Genomic DNA, 21,118 nt, shown 5'->3' with positions numbered 1-21,118 from the left:
TTTAATACAACCTAGAGAATCGAGAGATAACAATATCGCAGAGCTTCCGGAGACTATCAACCCAAGACAAATAAAAGCAACGTCCCAAATAACACTGCCTGAGTACTTAATCAAAGATAGAGATGAGCACCTAACCTGGGGAAAAATGCAAAAATCGCGCTTCTAACCCTCGAGATGATTTCAGATAAATAAATAGAAAGCATGATCCGTAATACCAATTTCCGATTCTGATCCGTTGTTGATCGAGTGTACAGTCGTGGAAGATGTCATGTTCAAATCAGTACTTCTCTCGTATCACTCTTCCCCGGGTCTTTTGGGTGAATCCTTGCTTAAGCCATACAAAGTACCATTTCGCAAATTTTCCTCAATCCGTTGGAAATCTGCCTCGGTAACAATTGTATACCAATCCTCGTCTAGTTCTTGAACCATGCTATAACAAATCTGAGGGGGCTCAAAAGGTGGCGATTGTAGAGTGAGCTCCATGGCCGAGTTGGGAAGTAGTCGCTCTTCCCATTGTCCAGGCATATTCATGGAGAACTTTCCGCTTTCGATGAAAGCTTCGTCAACTTGTGAGAGGCATCGGCCTGCACCATTCCTATCGCGACGTTTTCGACCAGCTTCGCATAAGAATAGAGGATCAAGATGTGAGTATTCAGGTCGAGTGAAACTGGTTATTTTCAGTGAAAGATTTTCATGCTGATCTTCGTGAATAATTTCAAAATATGTATCCCTGCAACAATTGATCATATGCCATCTTAATGCAGGATGTGCGGTGCTCTCTTTATCGCTATCCTCCCCGTCGCTATTCTCCCCGTCGCTATCCTCCCCGTCGCTATCGTCCTCATAGCCATGATCCCCATTGCCACGTATAATATATGGATGGCGAGAAAAGAGATCAATTCCTAACTCAAAGAATGGTTTCGACCATATTCGAAAGATGGCAGTGGTAATTTCCAGGCTCCAAAAGCATGCTTTCATGATCTCTCCAACTCCACTTATGTATATTCCAGTGATAGTACGCAGGATGTGCTTTTTATTTGATTTGCATGAATATGAGGGTATTAGTATTTGCTTCAAGATAAGGGCGAGCTTGTACTCGAATGGGACAACTCTATACCTGCGTGCCCCATGAAACCAAATATTGAACAAAAATTTGAGCCAATCGTTTACAAGGCTTAAAATCATGTTTTCCGCAAGATTCCGGCAATAATATGAATCGAAAGCCCCGAGTTGGAAAAACTCTTCCGCAAACCTGGCAACCAAAAAGTCGACAACTTCGGCATCTTTTTCCCTTCTGATGCTCTGTTGCACAAAAAATAGAGAAAAATTGCTTCCGATTGATTGAGCTGGTCTTTGCTGAAATATATAACGCCATACGGAAATACTTAAAGGATTGAAAAAGGCCAGATGTGAGCGCGATTCGTATAACGGCCATAGCTCGAACCCAGCTTCAAATATCGCAGCAAAAGAAGGCAATGTTGATGCCGTGAATACAGAGATACTGTGATGATATATGAGTAAGTTTTCTTGGGACTTGATAGAAGAATAGCCTACATGCCATAATCATCCTCCCAGTATAAATCTGCTCCAAGATCAATAAGCATTGTGCAAAGCTGCGAGTTGTCGTTCGAGAAGGCTATCTGTAAAACAATAAGCAATGCAAGTTTATGTATCTTTTCGTGTTGCGATACCTACATGTAAAAGAGACTCTCCGTCCTCGTCGACATCATGAACAGATGCTTCACCACGATCTAGTAACCTCCGAACAGCTTGAACATTACCATATCTACAAAGTTCAAAAATTGCTGAATCATCTGGTCGACGCCGAACAACATCAAGTGCATAACGATCAAAATTACTTGTTGCCATGAATCTGAGCCCCTTTCGACATGTCGTAAATCCCATTAAAAGTTCAACCAGGAAAGTCTTGGTGGTTGTCGAATTATCGGCATCGTCTGTCCCATCGTCATCGTTATATCGGCGAGTAGTAGAAATAGTTCGGAAATTGAGAGTTCCTAGTAAGAAATTCGTCTTATATTGATTGAAAGACTTGGAAACGCTACCAGCAGAACATTTCCATCCACCTGAGGGAAATAATTGACGATGTGTCATTTCTTGTGATGTTTGAAGTGCAATTTGGTGTGTCGAGTTTGTTGTAGCTATAGAGCTGATATTCGTGCTTAGGACATCGAGCCTACTGCTGACTTGAATCAAAGATGCTCTGTACTCAGTGGGTCAATTAAATAATCATTTTATAGGCAGAGGGTCATATTACTGTTGTCTGCTTCCCTGAAGTAGGGCCATAGTGGTCTTAACGCTTTCAAGGTTATCCCTAAACCTTTCTATCTTGCTCGCTTTCAAGACCATCTGAACTTTTCTCCATTGCCTACCGAGACTCCCATTGGCAACGGATAGCTTTCGCGACAAAACCGAGATAAACTCTGAGAGTTGATCAATATCGTCCTTTGCTAACTCCAGAGCGTCATTGACCATGCTTTCGAAATTTGTAGGTATGCTTCCAGCTTCATATTCAAGTCGAATTGTATGAAAGACGCTAGCCACAAGTCGAAGCTGTTTAGACAAGCGGCGAATGTCTGAAGGAGCATCCTGAACAGCTTCCCAGAATTCAGCTGCTTTCCTCAGGGCATCCCCAAGTTGTACCGCTAGTGTTGCAATACCAATGACGCTTGCTGTGAGACCGACAGGATCCGCCATAATGTACAATATTAAGACTTCTCTGAGAAAATGAATGATAAACAATAAATGAATTAGTATATGTTGGGAGCAAAAGAGTAAGTCGCGATAAACGTATATTTAAGTGGTGTGTTGCACTCAGCATCAAAAAGAGATAAGCCTCGCGCAACCAAACTAGCAAACCAACCATTCGAGTGAGGCACTGCTGCATGACATTGGCTTTGGCTGCAGATGTCACAATTTAACCAGTATACAAGTCGCGAATAGTTATTGTAGGTGGTTGACCCTATTATACTACAGTAATATGTATATCATGACATTCCTTTTAATTCTGCCTCGACCTCCTCGACAACAATTGCCCGAACATCTTCCCAAGAAGTACTAGGTACAACTCTGACGCGTTTCTCTTTTTCTTCTAACCCAACAAATTCTTTGGGGAGTACTGTATCAAAGCTGAAGCTCTTTTCATCCTTCAATGCAAGATCAACAGCATTTGCAAATTTGGCTGGGTGTGCTGTTGAGAGAGAAATGTGATATGCATTTGGTGAGCGGGAGACGGATCGTAATGAAGCAGCTACACCAATGGCTGAATGTGGATCCAAAACGTAGGAACCACTAGTATAGAAATCCTTGATTGTGTCGATGGTTTGCTTATCGCTGACTCTTTCGCTCTCGAAATCTCTGTTCGCAGCCTTGAGAATCTCGTCTTGGACATTGAATCCACCATTTGTTTTCAATTGTTTAAGCCAAACCTCGACTTCCTGGCCAGCCTGCTTTTTATTCCACTCATCATCCATACCAGCGGCAGAGGCATACTCGTAGGCCAGAAACCACAGCAGTCGCTCGAAATTACTGGAGACAAGAATGTCCATAGCTGGGCTAAGAGTCTCCTTGACACCATCTTCGTGTGCTTTGACTCCATCTTCAACGAGTCCACCTTCAGCTTCGACACCATGAACCGCCTTCTTCTCGTAGTGTCCCGTTTTCCAGAAGCGGTATAAAATGTCATTCTCATTCGTCGCAATCACAAGCTTTTCAGCCGGTAGACCCATGCGCTTCGCGAAATATCCAGCCAGAATGTCACCAAAATTGCCAGTAGGCACCACAAAGCGGACTTTGTTTTCGGGTTTATATCCAGACGACTTTTGAAGAGAGAAGTATGCATGGAAGTAGTATGTGGTTTGTGCCAAAATTCTTGCCCAATTGATAGAATTGACAGCTCCAAGGTTCATCGTCTCGTTGATCTGCGGATCCGCGAATAGAGCTTTGACAGTATCCTAAGAACTATTAGACATGTCAAATATATGTAGATGTATGACTCACCTGGCAATCATCAAAAGTGCCTTCAACAGCCAAGTTGTGCACGTTGGCATCCAAAACTGTCGTCATTTGAGCCTCTTGCACAGGGCTGACTCTACCCTTTGGATGCAAGATGAAGACTGAGACATCTTTCTTGCCTCGAAGACCGTAGATAGCTGCAGATCCAGTATCACCACTTGTAGCCCCAACAACTGTAAGATGGTGTCTGTCTTTTCCCTCCTTGCCTTTGTTCCGCCTGATGAGGAAGTATTCGAAGAGATTTCCAAGTAATTGTAATGCAACATCTTTGAATGCAAACGTAGGACCGTGGAATAATTCTAAAAGGTATAGATTATCCTTTTCGCTGAGAGGAACGAGAGGTGTAGTTTCCGGAGCGCGAAATGTAGAGTAACTTCGATTAATGATATCTTTCAAGTCTGCAGGTGGGATTTCGGAAGGAGAGATGTAGAGGGAAAGGATTTCGAATGCGAGGTCAGAGAATGACAAGTCCTTCCATTTTGACTCCCAGTTCTCAGGTACTGATGGAATTTGTTCAGGAATGAATAATCCTCCATCAGCAGCGAGACCTTTCAGCACGACTTCTTCGAATGATAATCCGTAGTCGCCACCTCTGGTCGACAGATATCTTTGTGAAGGGGTATGGTCAGTCATGATGCTCAGTTTAGATTGTGGTTAGATGCGAATAACTTCAATTGAAACAATGTTTTTGATCAATGCAAAGATCCGCTCCGATGTCGGGTTCTATACGGAAACCCCGCCATCTAGCGTATCCTCCGCAACCCCGCTGCCCAGCGGAATATTTTCAACATTTATGATAAATCACTTTGTTCCCGATCGACAGTCTACATCAACGTTGTATTCGACAATCCGTCATGATGGGATCAAACGGGACTGGCTTTTCTTGAAGAAGGGCCATACTTGCACATTTTGTATCACACTGGAGAACGATAAAGTATCATATCTCAAGTATGGAGACCGCGGGAAGAGGTGACTTTTCTCCTTAATCGCCCATTCGCCAGGTAAGTTGCATATTGCGTGATTGTTGGGTTTCTACAGGTGATCATATACCTACCGTTTGAAACAGAAATATCAAGAACATCCATATTGCTTGGAATTGTGATCCCAGAATCACATCATGGCACAAAACATATACGATCAAGATGACTTCTTCAAAGCATATGCTCAGCTTCCACGCTCTGTCCATGGATTGGAAAAGGCTCCTGAATTTGAAGTGTTACGTTCTTGGTTACCAAGCCTTGAGGGATCGAACTTCCTAGATCTTGGATGCGGATTTGGCTGGATGTGTAGATGGGCGCGAGAAAATGGGGCAAAATTTGTTCAGGGTACAGACGTATCTGAGAATATGTTAGCTCGAGCACGAGAGTACCCAGAAGATCCTTCTATCAGTTATCGCAAAGCCGACCTGGAGACGTTACAGATATCTCCAAATGAGTTTCATGTTGCCTACAGCTCTCTAGCTCTTCATTACATCGAGAATCTACCATCTCTTGTCGAGCAAGTTTATAAATCACTGAAGCCGGGAGGAGCTTTTATCTTTTCTGTGGAACATCCCATTTGGACTGCTCCACGGAACCCTGACTGGATTAAAGATGTGGAAGGTCGAGACGTCTGGCCACTAGATGGTTATCTGCTTGAGGGCCCTCGAACGACAGATTGGTTGGCGAAAGGGGTAGTCAAACAACACCGTTCGATTGCTACATATATCACGATCCTTCTTGGTGCTGGCTTCATATTGTCTGCAATCGATGAATGGGGACCAACACCAGAGCAGATAAAGGAATTTCCAGACTGGGCTCGGGCAAGGGATCGTCCTCCGTTTCTACTTGTAAAGGCTACAAAAACGGCCAACTAGAGTACATAAAACACCATAATATTGAGGAATGGCTTGATGCCGCCCGTGCCGGCTTCTTGAATTGCAAATCCGGGCATCGTTTTAGTACTGCTTCAGGCGAACGCGATAAAAGGGTCATCTAAGATGTATGTACCTTTCTTCGATACTCGATGTTAAATCAAAGAACCAAGGCTTCGATTAAGAGATTATTTCGGAAACTTTCGGCTCGTCGTACAATTTAATCAATCTGTATTTGAGATCACATTGCTATCATTATGTAATATCGAAACATCAATGCTTTCAATATCTGATTTCGTTTGAGTGATACCACTTTTTACGTCCCAATGAAGGCCTGCATTACAGGGGCATCAAGCTGTAAGCACAAGCCAGCTAATCCACCGATCATCAATCTCAAAATTCATCCGTTCTTAAGATGACTCCTACGACATCTTTCTGGAGGTCAATCGAGCGTCGTATGCTCCCGTGATGTTCGAATCATCTCGCGCAGATTATCATGGCTGGTTAGAGTTCAAAGAAAATGCCCTGCCCAGCAATATATTCGGCTACCTACTCGTCCAATACTTCCTCCGGCATTTCAAAAGCAAACCTTTCGATATTGCATGCTACGATGATCCCACTGAGATCGCAAAATGCGGGGCACTTGGCCAACGGAGCTTTCTGAAACAACCATTACCAATCCGAGAAGGTCCCAGACCTGAGAAGGGCAAATGGGTACACTGAGGTTAATCCTCCAGACCTCCAAACGAACTACTAACAAGCCAATATAGGTAGTGCCCCACAGGCAGATCAACCAATTCGGTGAAAATTATATGCACAAACTAATCGATCAAGCCATTATCGACCTAGCCAAAACTTATCCTGAGCACGTAATTCTGACTACATCTGCCCTCGAAAAGCACGGCGATGCTCTCTTAATCGCAGAGAAAGTCCCAACACCTCATCTCCCAGCACGGAAAACGAAACGAGAAATAGCACATGTTCATACAGAAGGAAAGAATGTGGATTATTCAATGCACGCAGTACTCTCGCCTAGGGATTGCAAAGATGTGATTGAGAAGGGCTGGGGTGAAAGAATGACCTTGGCTGGCACATTAAAGATGCCTGCGGAATATCTGATGGTATATACCCCGAGAACAGATTCAGAATTGAAGATTGTGAGAGATATCTTGGAGGCTGCGATTGGGTTTATGACTGGTGCGACGAGACCTGTCGAAGAGTAGCGAATAGGCTATTCAGCCGAGGAAGACACATCATAGATCACAGTTTACAGCCTAATCACATCTTTCTCGGGTGTATATGTCTATATCTTTGTGATGATGGAATATCTGAAACAGTCATTTCGAACAATTTTCGGACTCACTATCTTCAGCAAGAGTATCCCAAGTGGGAAATGCGATCACTTTTTCTATCCGGCCACAAGCCTAATTTAACCCACAAAAAGTTCACAGTTCAAAGACAAATATTCACAAAATTTCCTGAAAGGTATTCATTCGAATATCTAAACATTGAGTATCTGGCATAAAAAATAATAGCTATCTAGTGTGTTTTTCTAACCTAGATTCATTATCCACCCAAACCATCCGACCGTTTCCATTCCTATCCTTCCAGGCTTGCGCCATTCTTATATGTACCGTGTGTCCTGTCCCATACCATTTCATCCTATTCCCTCGTTTCATTCATTTCTCTTTATTTTATAAGGGGTATTGTTTTCATCCATCCATAAGAAACCGCAAACCAATCCACACGCATGTCGCACACAAGACCAAAAGTAAAGTACAAAAGAGAAAAGAAAATACATGTCCAGTTCGTTGACCCGAACTTTTCGTTTCCAACCATCAAACAATCAATCGCCCAAATCGCAAATTCCAAGAAAAAGAATCCGACAAAGAAAACCACCATCCATTAATGATTCAAAGGATAAGGATGATACTTCCCATCATTGGGATACATATCATCGTTCGCACTCCCCACACTCCCACCACTCAATCTTGATCCTCTCGTTCCCGCAACCCCAGCGCCAACATTAACAGGTACCTCCCCCCTAATGTAAGGTACCTCATCTCTTTCTCTCCTTCCATAAGTACTTCCCATCGTCATCCCCGGATATCCTTGTGGCGCACTCGTATATCCGCTTGGGGAGGTTCCATAACTAACACTCGCTCTTCTTGCTCGTCCCGGAACTGCATTCGCTCCCATGGAACTCAATGGTGTGAATGGGTTCTGCATTTTAGCCGCTGGCGGAGTACCCGAGTTGCGTTTTTCGCGAGAGGAGGGAAGATCTTCGTCTCTGTATCGAGAGCTGGGACTCATAGGATTAACATCTCTTTCATCATCGCGATAAAGTGGTGAAGATGGTGCATCTCTGTAGCTTGTTCTTCGCTCTCTAGACTGATGTTGTGCTCTAAGTCTTTCGTCTTCTTTCCTCCTAGCTTCCGAATCGCGTTCTTTTTCGCGGCGTGTCATGGGTGGTGTATTTCTTTCCACTGTTACTGGAATTCTTTCTCCTCTTTCCTTCTTCTCGGGTGTAATCTTAACATTGGTATCGGATCCACGGACTCGAATTCCATCACTCTCTTTTGCTTCCCGTCCATCTTTAGCTCGAGACTTCTCTTTCTTCAAATCTTCAATTATACGGAGAGACTCATCCCTTTCACGACGGAGCTCTCGTTTCTCCCGATTGCTTTCTACTAATGTGTCTTCTAGAGAGCGGTTCTTCGATTCGAGAGATTTGATGCGTTCCTTAAGTGTACTGAGTGCTTCATTGAGGGCATGAACATTCTGTCTTTGCTCTGCGCGGTCGGCGTCGGTAAAGAAAGATGCCGAGTTTACTGGCGCAGTAGCGGAATTGGAAGAAGAGGAACCGACTCCAGAATCAGAGGGGTGGCGTTGATGAGAGAATGAGGGACGGCGGGGTGTAGATGTGGTTTTAGATGTAACGGGTGGTGATGAGGGAGTTCCGCCGTGGACTGAAGATCCTTTGGTGGAAGAAGTGTAGTGCACTTTCTTGACGGGCTTGGAAGACATGCTGAGAATGCTGTGTTTGTGTACAAAGGTACGTTTATGTACCACTGTAACTATTTGTGTAACCTGAAAGGTTTGCTCCGAAGCAACTCGTACCAATCGTACGTTGTGTTTCTGACCCGACGATGTCAGATTGCGATTGCGATTGATAAATCAAATGAGAGCGAGAAAATAATTGGATAACGGGTATGGGTATTGATGCAGTAGAAAGTAATCTATTCGTCGCTGATGTGAAATGAATGGATAAATGAGACCAATTCTATTCGAGAATTATTCTTTGCAGGTAGGATGAATGTAGATGCAGATGTAGATGAGATGGGAATCGAATCAATAAATACAAGGCTGAACAAGAAACACCTCTTTTTGATTCCTCATTCCTGGCCGGAAATTTACCAGATATATACTCCTATTCTACACCAATTTCCAAGCCATCCGATACATAGCCATATCATTCCAATACCATAGCCAACCTGCCCCATGAAAATGAACACAAGAAGGATCAATAAACATATGACTCTTCTTCGAAAACCGGTGTCTATTATCTATCCTTCTTGTGCTTAGCCTAGTACCTGCCTACAAAGCATCCGGGTTTCGAAACAATCATGTACCCTTTCTGCCTTGACTCGATTCGAGCTTCCAATCACAGCCTCAGTCCTGCTGGGGTATTTGACATTTCGCACTTTTCCTTCGCGGCTCATGGCGTAACCGGGGTTTGAAAAGGGATGGTTTCCTAATGATCTCACCGAAGTGGATCCTGGTTGATCATCCCGTTGTGCATATTTCTGGCGTAAATCCAATCGCCAGATGATATTTTGTTTATTCCTTCCTCGTTTTGTCATCTTCTACGCATCTAATTACTCGGAGAAGACCCCTTTGCCATTTCCGATGTCTCGAAATGATAAATTAGAGGGATAGAGGGAGAATGAAATTACTTTTTGGGCCCCCAAACTTACTGTATTTTCAACCCGTAGCTAAAATCCAAACATCCCAATTCTATGTCCGAATCTTTCGTAAACTATCAAATGATGATGACTCAGTCTCAAACATCCCTTTCCTCAGCTATCTCCTCGTGGCTTTTCTCACGTCTAATCACGCTGATTGGTTAGCGAACGATCGAGAAAATTAAGCCCTTGTTCTCACAACCCATTTGACCCCAGGAAAGGGGCAGTGTTTGGATGTTTCTCTAGCCTTGTCTATATCGTTTTCTTCTTCCGGGATTTTGAATTCGCAAGAATCGTTCGCAATTAGTCAAAAAACGCCAGGGCAGACCGCTAATAGGTTCTTCCAGGGATGAAATTTAGGCTGTGCCTATTCCTTGACATAAGATTCCTCGATTGTTAATCAATGAGTAGATTTTTAAGCACATCTTATTGGGTACCTCGAGTACTGTATACGGATTAGGTTAGAAATGCCCAATTCGGCGAAGATCGGAATTCATTTATCTACGAAGTAGGGTTGGTGGGTGTCGAGAAAATGGGTGTCAAGGATAAGAATTAAAGTAATATTGTCCGTTGGGTCGACGTTGTACCTACAGATGCTAGTATTGTGGGTAGGACGATTGGAGTTGGAGGACAAAGTTACGAAGGCTTGAGCCTCAAAGAGTGGAAACTTTTCTTTTCTTACTTGTTGGAAAGATCGAACAACGATATGAATAAGATGATGACAAAGTCATGTACGCACAAAATATCAAAGAAGAAATTAGAAAGTGGCATGGGATTTAGACAACATGTCGGTGCGTGAGGTGGTGATGCGGGGTGGCTGCATGAAGGGGCACATTTCGATTGAACAATTCATTGTTTTTTGTTTGTACATGCAAAAGCCCTCCCTCCAATACTGTCGAGATTACTCACACGGTATATCTTTAATTATTCCTCTCGCTCGACCGATCTTTGTATTCCCAATTCCTCATTTCCAACAATTAACCCACCATCCGTCCATAGCACGGGACTCTACATAAAAACACGTACAGTTTTTATGACTCTTTCCCCCTCCTTTTCCCCTTTCGCACCCCCGTCCTGCCTATTCTTCACGTGTCAAAAGTCTCAATTGTCTTTTCGAATTTCACGAATCGAGAGGCTATGGCAATGTAACCTACGCTAAGAGACCTAGACAGGAAACTAGTAAACTGCCGAGACGCGAGTTTGACGTCAAATATGCATCGATTAATGACAGTGTGATAAGTAAAATGCATTTCTTATCGTTTATCGTTTGTGAAAATTAGATGGAGGAATAATGACATGCTTTGAAGCCATTGCTTGTACTCGGTGTATGGTTCATTGTAATTCCTGGATGGACGCTGGAAATCGGCGACTGGAATGTCGACGTGTGAATCAGAACGAGTTTCTGCGAAAACCAGGGATTAACCCCACGATATCTATTCTTTTCTTTTTGTGTGTATCTCTCCAAAATTCTTTTCCTGTACATCCATAATCCATATCAAACTATTACATTACACAACCAGCGACTTCAAGCAAGATCCCAAATTAACCCGTCTGTCCATGCCGTCAATGTGTAGAAGTCCGAGGGCAGAACCGTGTAACCCCTCTTGACCCCTCACCTGAACTTTAACGATCATCCTTTTTTTTCGCTTTCCTTTCGAGGCGACTCTTGTGGGTGGGGCAACGGATACTCACATATCTTATACCATGAAATGGGTTGAGAGTACATTTGCATATGCCAATTAGCGAGAAGGGAAGTCATCAATCTCTGCATTCAATTGCACACACATAAAGCCCCGTGTATAGGATACAAAGCCAAAGGAAAAGCACCAATGAATAAGCGCCGATATCATTCAAAAACGTTCAACAATCTTTCCATCTCCATCATTCAAGGGATTAAAAACTAACAGAAGTAGACTAATATCTGGCGACCAAGAATTAGACCAGTGTAAAAGAGCAAGTGCAAGTGCAAGAAATTAAACCCAATACATTCATTCTGAAGAAGAATAAAAAACAAGCAGACTAAATCTAAGCAGCTACAAGGTGTCAAAATATTAAAGCATTCAACAGCATCGTGAATAAATCCTCCTCTCTTTTCTTGAGTTTTTTCTAAGGATCGTTAGTCTGCGAGTGTTGGTGTATAGGTGCGGCGTATAGTACGTACATATTGTTCGCCACACAAGAACGATCTGTGGCCCTCTTTGGTACTGTCATTCCCAAGGCTTGGTATAAATTGACGCCGAAAAAATCATGGACATCCGCCTCTTTGTCGTTGTCGGTGAAACGCAAAAGATCGACGTGCTCTTGGATGTTGAATCTGAATCCGTAAATTGTGAAATAGACATCGCATCTAGAATGCAATATAGCAACTAGCACCACCCTTCAAACCCCCTCAACACGAAATCCTTTGCTCACAATCCATCTTTTCAACTGTCCCAACTTATTATCCTTCTCCGCCAACCACCGATTCCTCTCACTAAGCTTATCATCCATAACTTTGATCAGCGCGGTCAACCTCTCGATCTCGGCAACTTTATCCTCAAGTCTTTCTTTTAATCCCCCTTCACTCAGAATTCCTCTCCCAGTCAACCCCCTTCTCATCAATCTGACTCTCTCCTCCGCTCTCTCACCCCTATACTCAGCTCTTTCTCTCTTCCCCTCCAATTTTGCAACCCTTTCTTCTAGATATTCGATATCCCCACTCTTCTCTTCACTCTCTCTTCTCAGAACTTCTTTATCTCCCTTAAGTACCTGCACGATATCTCGTAAAGCACTATTATCAGAGATCAATTGCCAGTTCCTGCTCTCTGCAACTGCTAGTTCTGTTTTGAGTGATTCGGCAACAGCTTGTAGTTCTGCATTGCGGTCTTCAAGGTCGCTTGCCATTTCATGAACCATGGTGCGGGATTGAGAAGTGGAGCGACGATGAGAATTTGAATTTGAGCGGAAAATGATGCGTTCGTGGCCGTGACGATCGCGTTCGAAGAATCCACGAGAGCGAGGACGATCGTAGGACATTTGTGTTGTAAATTTGGATTTTGTGAATTGGGGATTTTGGGATCAAGTAGTAGACGAAGAAGGATTTTTGATGGGTAAGTGGATTGGTGAAAGATGAGATTTGAGATTGACTATATTTGACAACAACTTGATCTAGATGTGCTTAATGGGTCCTTTCTCAAAGATATGGATAAAATTGATTGGAATGGCTGAATATGCAAGTAAGTATGACCTGCAGCTTCAGAAGCGCGTATGTATGTATGTGTAGAAACAGTATTGGATGATGCACTTCTCGGATTGTTCAATAAGAAGGGAGAGGTTTACAATATATGTATAGCTGCCTACATAAAGGGAACTCACGCGTGTAGTAGATCAGGCATAGGCAAATTGCAAAATTTCTCTAGCAAATCTCAAGAATATCGAATTTCCGCACAGCCTTGTGAAACATCATGTGGCAAGACGATAATATTTTTGTCATAATCTAGATCCGAATAGAAACTCCATAACAAGATTAACAAGGCTATGAAAACACGACAGAGGATTTCGGAATATTGTAGAAGAAATTCGCGGCTTCGGCGTCAATTCTTTCCATGGATTGTGAAGGCCGAGATAGAGAAACGCCTCGTTTGGATTACTTCATTTCGCATCTCATCCGATCTGATTCATGCTTGACAAAGCGATTTATCCGTCCGTGTGTCATATGTAAGTCCATTTGAACAGAAGCTTCTCGCCACATCTTCATTGAAACGTCTAAAATTGGGGACAAGGGACATGGTGAAGAAAAAAGTCTCACTTGCCTTGTAATGCCTATTCTCTTGTCACTTGCTCCACTCCCCCTCCATGCCAAAAAATCATGCATAACCAAAAATCGGCTCCCCCCATACAGAAACACAACTCCTGTCGTACGAAGGTCCCCAAAAGTACGAGCCACTCAGCTGTCCAAGGATAAATGGTTCGCTCAGAGGATTTTACCCCTCCTGTAAACTTGCGGGAACTAAAGCTTTACCGTATCCAATAACGCATTTTCAATGACTTTGACTCAAAACGAAAAGTGTCAGAGCATAACCTGCTGTGTGACCAACTTTCGAGCCTCTCAATCACTACAATGTGGAGTGGCTGTGCGGCCCCCAAATATAAGGCTGAGGCGTAATCATTCTCGAAAAGACCCGATATCATTTGAACAATGTCTTGCAAAACAATTTCCCAGGGAAGCTTGGCTTCTCAAAGTACAAAACGCTGATGTCAGATTTCCCATTGCATCATTCCACATTCGGAACTTTCCAAACTAGCCACTTCACAAGATAAATCCTAAATCTTTCAGCCACATATTGGTCTGTCGTCACGATGCAATCGTAACGTTATTGGAGAAGAATTTAATGGTTTGATGGCTTGAGGAAATGGCTGGAAATGCGGCGAAGTCATCCAGACCCTGCCGCTCATGATGAACTCAGTGGTCAGAACCAAAGAAACACACGAACAAGACATGGAAAACGTGGTATGATGGAGGGGGAAATCTCTGCAAGGCAGAATCTGTGAAGGCCGGATGAATGTGACACTCGGATATGATGATGAATAGAATTACAATATTTCGAAATATGTGATGGCGTTTCCTATGCTAGAGAAGAGCTTTCGTTCGGCGTTGAGTAAGCGCGAGAACCATTCTTTGCTGGGAACTTGTTATATTGGGCAACCGATTCAATCAAACACGCGGATCAAAAGGTTGCCGAATGAAGAATATCTTGATATACTCGTTCTGGAAGCATGGGAGGTGGATGGATGAATGAGGCTGTACTCTTTTCTCAGCGCGTCGGACACGAGTGGAAAACCTGGAGATCATGGCACAAGTCGCACGTGATTGAATAATAATTATGCACAAGCAAGGCACATGCAACGATTGCATAAATACCCCAATGCACCGACAGCACAACAACACAGACACGAGATTTTGAATCTTACATACATGGAATACTCCTTTTCAGATCACCCACCGGCTTCCCAATGTGAACATCTATCCCACTTGAACTTGGTATATGTCTAGCGGTCAAGCGGCTACTTATGCAAAACAAACGCTGAGTATCGGATGAGATGCGGTGATTCTGTATCCTATGCTATGCAGATTATTAATGCTTGCGCATTGTGGCGGCATCCTGTCATCTTATATACTGTAAGACTTGAGAACATGCGGCCGCAAGCGGTCATCGTCTAGACTGAAGCTTTCTTGAAGAGGCTCGTGTTACCATGCGGGGAAGCCAGCTAAAAGTCATTAAAGTCGTCCTTGTTGCCGCTATTCCACATTACTAACGCCGGTACCTTGATGCGGACTAAGAGCGGGCGGATTGGAAACCGCATGCACTTCGCCCTGATGACGATGTCACAGATATTTGCAATATGAGTTCGCAGCAGTTTTGCATATTAGTACGCGGTGAGTCTATGTATCCTATTCGCCCCCTGACGTTTCCATCTAAAGTCTAAATGGCAAGCTCTCTCTTTACTCGGGTGCACGTGTAAGTTTGAGTAATGATACTCTTGATCGGACCCAAAAGCCAAAGGGGCTACGCGAGAATTGGTCTAGGGATATTTGAGCCAAGACATCAGAAGCATGAGTGGAATTTCTCGAGCATTGAGCAGCCTCCAAGACCAAAAAGTACCTTGGAAACGAAGTAGTCTCCATTCTATGCATGCTAACATTTATCGATATTTCAATTTAATATTTGCGGGGATCAAGTATTCTACAATCACTATGCTCTCAAAATATTGCTAGGAAGTGTAGATTTGACGATGCACTTGCAACAACTATACTAGCCAAATCGATGTACTCCACCGAGCATCTCGAATTTCATGCATCATTCAGACGTCTTTTGATCCATCCATCCACAGCTTCCTCACAAACCCCCAGTAAGCCTTTTCACCACCCTCACCTCTAAACATTTGCGCATGCTTTCCTCCCGCCATCTTAATCCTCTCAACCCTATATCCCTTCTGAGTACCTACTTCCCCGTGCTCCTCGACGTCTTTCCACTCAATGACTTCATCTTCCTCGCTATAAATATACCCCCTGGTAGCTTCCTTCCTTACCAACCTCTCATCATTCAAACCCTCCAATGGTCCCCTCACCAAATCTCTCCACACCCAATGTGGACAGAGATGTACGATAACGTACAATATAGAAGCAGCTATAATCGCAATGACTGCTAGGGGTATATACAACAACCAAGGAAGTTTGGCTCCAGGCACATGGAGCAGCGCGTGCAAATCTCGCTTAAACCACGGAAGGGATGGACAAGAATCATATACGATGCTGGATATAGGAAGCGGTTTTCCTTTCAGAGATTGATATAACCCGGCGATTCCGTAAAATCGTTTAGCACCTCCGTTACTAATGCAATGGACTAACAACCTTGCTCCTTGATCCGATGATTCGGAAAATAAAGCATCAATAGCAGGAGCGGCGTCTTTGCGTCGTCGGGTTTCGGATTGGAGGAGGAACTGAGAAGTCTTCATAGTGCAAAGGACAATGCGAGAGAAGGGGAAAAGATTGGTATAGTAGGTGGTATAGTAGGAGATATGCTTTGGAGCGGCATTGTTCCAGCTGCAAAGGAGGATAGTTGACGGATCGGATGGAGGTGGTGCAGTGGTGGTGGTAGGTGAGTACAGATAGACGCAGGGTGATAGTCTATTGAAAGCAGAGAGGGGTTTTGGTTGCACCATTTTTGTTGCACTTGTCATCGCAATCGGAATTCCTGATATATCACAAAAATTTGAACGAAGAAAAGAAATGAAAGAGGATGAAATTTGCAGGATGATAAATCTTTCACTAAAAGTTTATATCATTCCGCGAATCCGCCGACTGGGCAACTGTGCAGAAAACCTTTTGAAACCAGTCCAACCAAGACTGCCAACGCGGCAATTTTACTTAAGGGATCCTCATGTTGAAAAATCGCGAATCTGTTGAGCAACGGGTTTGCCCCAGTTTGGTGACACTCCCGATACGTACGTATCGCCGGCTCGAAAGCGGGTCTTTCCTTGTCATACCGAGGTCCGTGGTTTTGCTTCGGATGAAATGATATGAGAATTCATCAACGTCCACACTGATATCGACGCTGACAATGGAATAACTTTGACGGTCTCATTCGTTCCTTCTAGCCGAAGATTAATCATTTTGAACATGGCCACGGAGTCACTCAAGCTTTCTGCTATCACAACATATTTCTCGAAGGCTTGATTTCCGGATATCACACAAACGGCCATCCTTCGAAATTAACTCGAAGACTTGCCTGGATTCTCTCAAGAATGATGCGGAATCATCAAGCGATGTTAATTGTATCTCTACATTTAGAAAATATTCGGCGTTGAACTGGGAAATGTCTAAAGCTTAAGTAAGCAATGACATAAGCAATACTCCAATTTCGTGGCCATCGAACGTAGTCAACTTCAATGGCAAAACAATCAGCTAGAACTCACGCCTTTTCAGGGATGAAATCTGGTGGTTGTATCTATGGTATCCTAGAAAACGGCCTATCTGGTATCTTGGAAGTTCAGATACAAGCCTGTCGCATACCCACATCATCTCTTAATTTTAATCCGGATCTGCTTACATGAGCCCTCAGACTGAAGCAGAAAGCTGTTCAAAATGACACAATGGTGAGAGACATGCAGAAAAACAGACGAGTAAGAATAGGGAGATCTAAGAGGGCTAGCGAAACTTTGATCGTAGCTCGATATCCTGCCATATGTCCGAGTGTGCACAAAGACAGACGATACTTTCCAGAAAAAGTAAAAGTATACGACACAACCCGTTTGAAAAATTGAAAAGTTATTATTCTATATAAGTGATGTCTGTAGTATGAAAGATCCGGATGCCTATTTCCTGCCCCTTTTCGCTTATTTTTAACACCGAAAAGACTGGTGAGTTCTGAAATCATGTGGCTGGGAGGGAACATTTATTGCGAAGATGTATTTCAAAGCCTGGAAGACTAAATGGCCACACGAGTGGGACACTTTCTCGCAGGAAGAGGTTCATCTCTCTCGATCTTAGAAGGCCGGAAAAATAATGCGGTCTTATCTTGGTTAAGCAGAGGGAAAACTTTAAGTTAGATTCAGCACGAGTCATTGCGGTAGACGCGAGGTTTCGGAGTACTTACTAGGTTTTGACTATTGTTACCGGTATATTGATGTTTGAATTCCTCATTTCGAGCAATTGCCTATCAATAAAACTGTTATGGCTCAGATTTTGCTATAAAATTCTAATCGAAAACGCGGATTGCACAATCACGAGGAAACTCTTCTGACTCTGGAATGGCCGGAACAAAGTTTTTCAAATACAGTCAAGCTCTGCCATTTCTTCACCCAGATCGCAGATGGGCCAACCCAGTCTGACAAGAATTCCACAGAATTGTACAATGAAGTAGATAAATGTAGCGAGTAGAATAATGGATACGATGAAAGGTGATTGAGGAATATATGAAGGCATTACTTTTGTGACGATGAATCTCGCATATAACAATTTGGCGAACTCTGAATCATTGAAAAACTATAATATCATCATTATATATCAAGGGATATCATACGGCGATGATGTGTTCATCAGGAAGCTGTACTAGCTAAGGAGGTGCTGGATTTTCAGAACCTCAGTCGTAGTGCTATCCTTTCGTAATTTGGGAGATTTCAAGAATTTTGAACATGCCAATACTTGCTTTGGCTAATCAACAACAAAACTTCCGAAATATCAAGGGTAAAGCCGTATCTAATGATGCCCTTCGAAAAGGCGTACTCGCTTAATGAATAAAGTTAAATTTCTAGACTGACCGGAGATGAGGTCAACAACTCATCATAGTCGTTATTATACGGAGAATTACAATGTATCATGTAGCAAGCATCATGATTGACAAGATTGAATATCACATTGGAAGGGATGTGAACATGACACCGTGAATTGCAGTCCTCACAAGGAGAAATTCCCCAAAACTATTGTCCGGTCAATGAGAACCCGTCCTGGTGGTCGCTTATTTCACTTCAAAAGAATCGTATCAAGTAGGTAAGAAACTGATTACTCGCATTGCCTTCTATGTACCCTCAGCTTAATTCTCTCAATGTAGAAATCTGCCATCTCACCTCATTATAGTGATGGAGAGTTTACCGCCGCTTCGCATCATCCAGTTTTTCTTGTGGCTTTCGACAACAACGAACAAATGACCAGAGTAGAGCTCCTCTCTTTGAGCTCGATACTCGATCTGGTTGCTTATGACTATTCACATGATTACATAGGTGTTTGACTACAGTAAATATTTGGCCTCGGAAACTAGTACAAATTATTCTCCACAGGTCAAGTATTTGAAAGTGCCAGAAGTATAAAATGATTGCTCCGAGGGGCTTGAATGGAGCAGGACCGAGAAAACGAGTCACTCTGAAGCAATTGCAAGGCAAAGATTCTCCATGACTCGACCGAGTATTGACTTCCAGACGCCGTGTACTCATATGAATATTTGTAGGAGAAATTCGCTCTTACTGTATCTCGTCTGTCAGCCTTGATATTGTCAATTTTGAGTTAAGAAATCCAAAATTTAGCGCCAGTAGCCTACCTGACAGTGAAAAGCACAGAACGGCAGCGAAAGGAGTTGATCTGGGAGTTAGGAGAGTACAAATGATAGGATACGCTCATCAGGAAATAACTATTTCAATCCAAATCGCACAGCTAATTATATAGTTATTTGCAAATTTGCTTCCCTTAAGAGAGCATAGCATTCTGTGAAATGTATATTTCATTATACCTCTCAATAACAGCTCTTATATAGCAACCTGAAGATATTTTTTACCAACTCGGTAGAGATGATTGAAGAGGACCCTCGCATACGAATCTGGTAAATGAATTCTTAGCGAAGTTATACATAACCGGTATATGGTATATATATTGTGTAGGGATTGTATAAGCTAGCTTATGTAGTGTAAGTCTTTTCATTATTTGTATACAATATATAATCCCTATACAATGCTTATACGGTGTAAACTTTTTTATGTGAAAATAAAATATGATGTGATGTAGATGGGAATAGTTTTAAAATAAAATAAAAAGAAGAGGATCTTTAATATTAGCTAAGTGATGAGTAATCAAGCTGATATTGATTGTTTTTATTTTTATTTTTATTTGAAGTTTTATATATTATTATTATATTATAAAAAATATTAATTTAAATAAAATGATTGAGTAATTTAAAATTATATTTAATATTAAATAAAAATTCAATTAAATAATTAAATATTAAATATTAATTAGTAAGTTGTATAGGAGATATATAAGAAAACTTATATTATATAAGCAAACTATATCATATAGAAAATTCTATATTGTGTATATATTATATAAATTCGCTATATAATGTATATACTGTATACTCGCTACGTATAACTCCACTAAGGATCTCGTAAGTCCCATCTCACTCTAGAAGTCTTTGCAAATGATTCACTTCCCAAGCAGTCAGAATATCATCCATAATCATCAAAAATCTCCTGTTTACCACATAAATATAGATATATCCATAGCACTCCTTTTCCTCACATGGCCGGCCTAGAAGAAAGCTTACCATTTGAAAGACAAATGAGGTTCTGGTAATCTACTTATGCATATCTGTACCCTTAAGAGACTTCCTCAAAACATTCAGTTTCTTAGAATAAATATACAAATGCAAATACCTAACGCAACAATAGGTAAGATAGAACGACAATGACTCCTTGTCGATGGGAACTCATAAGAAATGACGACAAATATTGAACCACCAACAGCATCACGGAATCTTCTATTCCTCACTAAAAATACTGATACTTATCGGTTACAGTTTGTTAACCACAACTCCAGAAGATAGTTCTGGCCGAAAGAACAATAAAGTCTCCAATGCCCATATGAAGGGTTTTCGAGGGATCTGTATGATTTGTTGAAATACCAATACCCCTATTTTGCAACCCTTTTATACCTGTGAAAACCCATGCACAACAATCCTTACTCCCCAAGCCAGATTCAATTCACCTCACCCCATCTTTCCCACTCCATACCCACTCCATTTTTGGTGGAGTACCCTCATGATCACCCCCCTCCCTCCCCAAACAATGATTCACTACCAGCTCCACACTGTGAACAATCTTGTTTTCCATATGCTTCCTTAAAAAGGCTCATAACATCCTCAATCCAGATGCAAACACTTCCAAAATCAAACACATGATTTACGAATGTGGACTGTGGCTAACAATCTACGTTTCACTTTAGCACCATGAACACAGTGATTTC

The 21,118-nt window shown here is 42.4% G+C and overlaps 8 protein-coding genes across 8 annotated transcripts; 2 read left to right on the top strand and 6 right to left on the bottom strand.

Annotated features, from left to right (window-relative positions):
* Positions 1-294: 294 nt before the first annotated feature.
* On the bottom strand, positions 295-2,715 carry EAE98_006142 (uncharacterized protein; the record flags this gene model as incomplete). Its single annotated transcript, XM_038953764.1, has 4 exons — positions 295-1,501; positions 1,555-1,640; positions 1,696-2,221; positions 2,276-2,715. 4 exons carry the CDS (start codon positions 2,713-2,715, stop codon positions 295-297), a joined length of 2,259 nt encoding a protein of 752 aa, XP_038810159.1.
* Positions 2,716-3,005: 290 nt separating this feature from the next.
* EAE98_006141 (uncharacterized protein) lies at positions 3,006-4,696 on the bottom strand (the record flags this gene model as incomplete). The annotated part of the gene is made up of 2 exons (XM_038953763.1): positions 4,018-4,696; positions 3,006-3,971 (listed from the first exon to the last, which is right to left on the bottom strand). The coding sequence occupies exons 1-2, from the start codon at positions 4,663-4,665 to the stop codon at positions 3,006-3,008; spliced, it is 1,614 nt and encodes a 537-aa protein (XP_038810158.1). The 5' UTR covers positions 4,666-4,696.
* A 453-nt stretch (positions 4,697-5,149) lies between these two features.
* EAE98_006140 (uncharacterized protein) lies at positions 5,150-5,887 on the top strand (the record flags this gene model as incomplete). Its single annotated transcript, XM_038953762.1, has 1 exon — positions 5,150-5,887. One exon carries the CDS (start codon positions 5,150-5,152, stop codon positions 5,885-5,887), a length of 738 nt encoding a protein of 245 aa, XP_038810157.1.
* A 465-nt stretch (positions 5,888-6,352) lies between these two features.
* On the top strand, positions 6,353-7,340 carry EAE98_006139 (uncharacterized protein; the record flags this gene model as incomplete). The annotated part of the gene is made up of 2 exons (XM_038953761.1): positions 6,353-6,598; positions 6,655-7,340. The coding sequence occupies 2 exons, from the start codon at positions 6,353-6,355 to the stop codon at positions 7,105-7,107; spliced, it is 699 nt and encodes a 232-aa protein (XP_038810156.1). The 3' UTR covers positions 7,108-7,340.
* A 449-nt stretch (positions 7,341-7,789) lies between these two features.
* EAE98_006138 (uncharacterized protein) lies at positions 7,790-8,911 on the bottom strand (the record flags this gene model as incomplete). Its single annotated transcript, XM_038953760.1, has 1 exon — positions 7,790-8,911. One exon carries the CDS (start codon positions 8,909-8,911, stop codon positions 7,790-7,792), a length of 1,122 nt encoding a protein of 373 aa, XP_038810155.1.
* A 496-nt stretch (positions 8,912-9,407) lies between these two features.
* EAE98_006137 (uncharacterized protein) lies at positions 9,408-9,747 on the bottom strand (the record flags this gene model as incomplete). The annotated part of the gene is made up of 2 exons (XM_038953759.1): positions 9,408-9,443; positions 9,517-9,747. The coding sequence occupies 2 exons, from the start codon at positions 9,745-9,747 to the stop codon at positions 9,408-9,410; spliced, it is 267 nt and encodes an 88-aa protein (XP_038810154.1).
* A 2,481-nt stretch (positions 9,748-12,228) lies between these two features.
* EAE98_006136 (uncharacterized protein) lies at positions 12,229-12,864 on the bottom strand (the record flags this gene model as incomplete). Its single annotated transcript, XM_038953758.1, has 1 exon — positions 12,229-12,864. One exon carries the CDS (start codon positions 12,862-12,864, stop codon positions 12,229-12,231), a length of 636 nt encoding a protein of 211 aa, XP_038810153.1.
* Positions 12,865-15,690: 2,826 nt separating this feature from the next.
* EAE98_006135 (uncharacterized protein) lies at positions 15,691-16,551 on the bottom strand (the record flags this gene model as incomplete). Its single annotated transcript, XM_038953757.1, has 1 exon — positions 15,691-16,551. One exon carries the CDS (start codon positions 16,549-16,551, stop codon positions 15,691-15,693), a length of 861 nt encoding a protein of 286 aa, XP_038810152.1.
* Between the last annotated feature and the right edge of the window lie 4,567 nt (positions 16,552-21,118).

Source organism: Botrytis deweyae, assembly GCF_014898535.1.
Source record: "Botrytis deweyae strain B1 chromosome Unknown BDEW_012, whole genome shotgun sequence".
Taxonomy (NCBI): Eukaryota; Fungi; Ascomycota; class Leotiomycetes; order Helotiales; family Sclerotiniaceae; genus Botrytis; species Botrytis deweyae.
Note: the sequence above shows the minus strand (reverse complement) of the source record. Positions and strands in the feature narration are given on the sequence as shown.